The 3,811-nt window shown below is 37.1% G+C and overlaps 1 protein-coding gene across 1 annotated transcript; it reads right to left on the reverse strand.

Moving 5' to 3' along the window:
• Positions 1–1,571: 1,571 nt before the first annotated feature.
• Positions 1,572–3,548, reverse strand: LOC145120028 (7-deoxyloganetin glucosyltransferase-like). The gene is made up of 2 exons (XM_079055815.1): positions 2,895–3,548; positions 1,572–2,754 (listed from the first exon to the last, which is right to left on the reverse strand). Exons 1-2 carry the CDS (start codon positions 3,394–3,396, stop codon positions 1,817–1,819), a joined length of 1,440 nt encoding a protein of 479 aa, XP_078911941.1. The 5' UTR covers positions 3,397–3,548; the 3' UTR covers positions 1,572–1,816.
• Positions 3,549–3,811: the final 263 nt, after the last annotated feature.

The raw sequence follows: 3,811 nt of genomic DNA on the forward strand, positions 1-3,811 counted from the left end.
GCACAATAAAAAATGCATGTCGTAAATCCTTCACACTTTATGAGAGATGACATTTTTTTATCGCACCTTCTTTTGTTTTCCATAAATCTAACCCGTGTCATAGTTCACATGTCATTAAAAGCCTTTATTCTGGTAGTGTTGGATCGTTTATCTTTATACCATAATAACTTTGTTATTACGATAACGCATTTTTCATTGGGTAAAACAAACCAAGAAATCCATTCATATAAAGAGGGAATACAATAAGATAAAGACCCTACTCAAACCTTCCTAGAAAAAGAGATATATATGGAAGTGAATATCAACCCCATTAAAGTTGGAGATATGCACTACACTTATTAAGAACTTATAGTAAGATGAACTAGAACATATGCATTAGATGAAACAGAAGTGACAAACATCAGGAGTCTTATGCGATTTCTATATCCCATTAAGTTGAATGGTCGGTCTTATAAAATGATGACAAAAGCTGAATGGTTAATGTAGTAGATCATGTGACCAATCTGCATATGTAATTTGTAATTTTCTAAAGCTAATTAACAACAATCTAAAGTACTAAAATCAGTAGAGTCAATTTGCCATAGGCTGTCGCCGGCGGTGGTGATACATCTCATGCGGTGGTGATACATCTCATGGGTTGGAGAAATAAAACAGAGATATTGAACCTGCCTGACTTCAATGGTCAAACATTGTCGGAGATTTATTGACTGGGAAGCGATCATTGGGACAAAGCGGTGATATTACGAGGTTTAAACATCTCAAATTAACTCGAGAGGTGTCTTTGGTGGATCTATGTTCGGAACAACTTTCTTCCGATCCTCAACAAACCCTTCATCTCCCGGTGCGGTATTGGTGACGTCGGTGGAGAATAGGCGGTGGGTGGTGGTGGTAGCGGTGGCGGAGTAAGTGGTGGTAGGTCAAGGAGATGAGAAGCTACTTGACGAAACATGATTTGCACGCATGGCGGAAGTGAACCGGATATTGGTATAGCGGAGAGATCGACGAGGGAAATGAAAGACGATGCTATGCATGCCGCCTATATATGTATAAAGGGGAATTAAAAGACGACAAGGTAATTAATATAATATTACAGACAAAAAAACAAGGGTCATATGTATTTCTTTTAATTTCATTTTATGATAGTAAAGATGGTGTAAAGAGTATGTGGCATAGTCCGTATGTCATTGAAGGCATATTTTCTAGTAGTGTCTTTAGCTTTGCTGTTCATTACATTCGTCCACGCAATCCAAGTTTTTTTGTACGCATATTCAATATGGTCAAGATCAATGTGGATGCCCTAAGTTGAGGAGTTGATTTTAATGATTTGTAACTAAATAGTGTACAGAGTACACTATTTAGTTACAAATCATTAAAATCAACTCCTCAACTTAGGGCATCCACATTGCAAATTGAAGATGGTGACTAGGATTAAATACATGTTTAATGGAATGTTGGTGATGATATAGAGTGGAGTTAAATTTTGAATTATTATTCAATGTTCAATACACAGAATAAATTAGTGATTATTATGATTGAACAGATGTTTAATGTGTTGTAGGTGGTAAAAGTGATAAAATTAAAGCTATGTAGATATATTTAATGGACGATATGTCAATCTAGTGATGGATTATAGATGCAAGAGAATGATATTACATCAAACTCACATCAACTGTAAGAACTCTAATGTTTTAATCTTGCAGATTGATCAAGGAAAGAGAATGAAATTACATCAACAACAAAACATCAATCTTTTTGAGCAAACAAATGGTACATAGGAGAATATAATCATAAACTCACATGTATCTTAAACAGATAATTAATTATTTGGAGATCCGTGTAGCAGATGAATCGCTTTCTCCAAATTAACAATGGATGAACCAAAAGGAGAGGTACATGCTTTTTCGGCCTTGTTCTTCAAGTCGATTGCATTCTTCCTCATCTCTTTCCCTTTGTCTCCATTCATCAACTCAATGACTAGCTTGGAAACTTCTTCTCTCTTTACATCACTGTCAAGCTCCATGCCAATCTCCCACTTGTTGCAACACGACCAGCAATTGGTTAGTTGGTCAGCAAAAAACGGCCAACAAATCATTGGGACTCCACTGGAAATACTTTCAATTGTCGAATTCCATCCACTATGCGTTAGAAATCCTCCAATTGAAGGGTGATTTAGAACTTGTTCTTGTGGGCACCAACTAGCCAACATCCCTCTACTGCTTGTCTCTTCCAAAAACTCTGGTGGAAGCACTGCAGATTTGCCATCCACAAGATCTGGACGTATTATCCATAAGAACAGACAATTGCTCTTTGCAAGTCCCCAACAAAACTCAAGCAGATGTTGATGTGACATCACTGTAGTGCTACCAAAATTCACATAAATAACCGATGATTTTGGTTTAGATTCTAGCCATTTCAAACAGGTGTTCTCTTCTTTCCAAAGATTTGATTTGATGAACTCTACTGATTCATCAATTTCCTTCTCTAGTAACTTAAACGGACCAACACCATAGCACGGAGGAAAGACTGAAGAAAGCGCATCCAAAAGGTCGCTGTCTAGTTCATAAAAGCTGTTGAAGATGATGGCAGAAGCTTTTTTTGCTCTCTCTGCTTGTAAACACAAACCTTCAAGCATGTATTCATCACCAGGGCTGGTCTTTCTAACGAATGAAGGCAAGTGTTTTAGACGCATACCCGACATGGTTGGTACACAATCAATCATGGTATCTAAATGCTCATTTGCTAAAAAACTCGATGCTGTGGAAAGAAAACATAAAGAAATTACTTTCAAATAAGCAACTACAGTGTATACGTACATGAATGTATGTATGTATACACGTATACATATAAGTATTTCATATCCTTAACAAATTAGTGAAATTAAGTATATATATTACCTTCACGTGGCACCAAACCTCTCTCCAATAGATTGTGCTGCTCATGAACACACATTAGAGCACCAACACCGCTGGTCCATAGGACTATCTCGGGGATATCAAGTTCTTTGGCTGCATCGAGGGTGAAGCCCATGAATAAGTCTGCAACTATGCAAGTCACCGGTGAAGATGAAGCATTCAGTTTGGTAAGCAGACTTTTAAACGGACCCAGACAAGTTTCATCCATGGACTTCCATAAGGTTGGGAAAACTTGGGTTTCATCAGGGTTCTGGGCCGGCGGAAGGCCATCAGGAATGGTCTCGAAGCAGAAGGAAGGGAGGCCATGTAGGGCGTCGGAGCCCTGAGATTTGAGGAGTCGTTGATGGTTGAACTCGGTGTTAACGAAGGTAATATGAAAGCCTTTGGAATGGAGAATTTTAGCAACTTTTAGCATGGGGTTAATATGGCCTTGTGCTGGGGCTGGTATGCACAAGGCATGTGGTTTCTTTTGTATAGAACCCATGAAGCCTTCTTGCTATTTTTTTCTGAATTCAAGATAGCAAGTACATATATAACATCTGGCTATTTTATATGCAGATTATGAAGACGCAAATGTAAATGTGCTCGTCTGGTTTTTCAAATTCTAGATGGCATCTTCAATTATTATTTGGAATACTAATTTAAAACTAGGAGCAGGTTTGTGGTACATAATTTGTCTATTTGTATATTGTCTTCAATTTCTACCGTACTATAAATAATATTATAGATTAGTAAATAACAACTATACTCTTTTTGTCTGTTTCTTTGAACGTCTGGATCTCATGTACACGTTATTTTCATGTTACGTATAATTTATCACAAAATGGGACCAATAAAACTAATATAAAAATAAACCATGCACGTGTTTATGTTTTTTCTAATATTGCAATTTATCATCT

The sequence above is a fragment of the Lactuca virosa genome, chromosome 6, assembly GCF_052849685.1.
Source record: "Lactuca virosa cultivar CGN04683 chromosome 6, Lactuca_virosa_CGN04683_v6, whole genome shotgun sequence".
Taxonomy (NCBI): domain Eukaryota; kingdom Viridiplantae; phylum Streptophyta; class Magnoliopsida; order Asterales; family Asteraceae; genus Lactuca; species Lactuca virosa.

What these genes read in the sequence shown, in the direction of transcription:
- LOC145120028 (XM_079055815.1), bottom strand. Translation starts at nt 3,396, where the DNA reads ATGGGTTCTATACAAAAGAAACCACATGCCTTGTGCATACCAGCCCCA. An exon ending in AGGTTTGGTGCCACGTGAAG is followed by an intron (nt 2,755 to 2,894) that starts GTAATATATATA and finishes TTCTTTCCACAG; the next exon opens with CATCGAGTTTTTTAGCAAAT.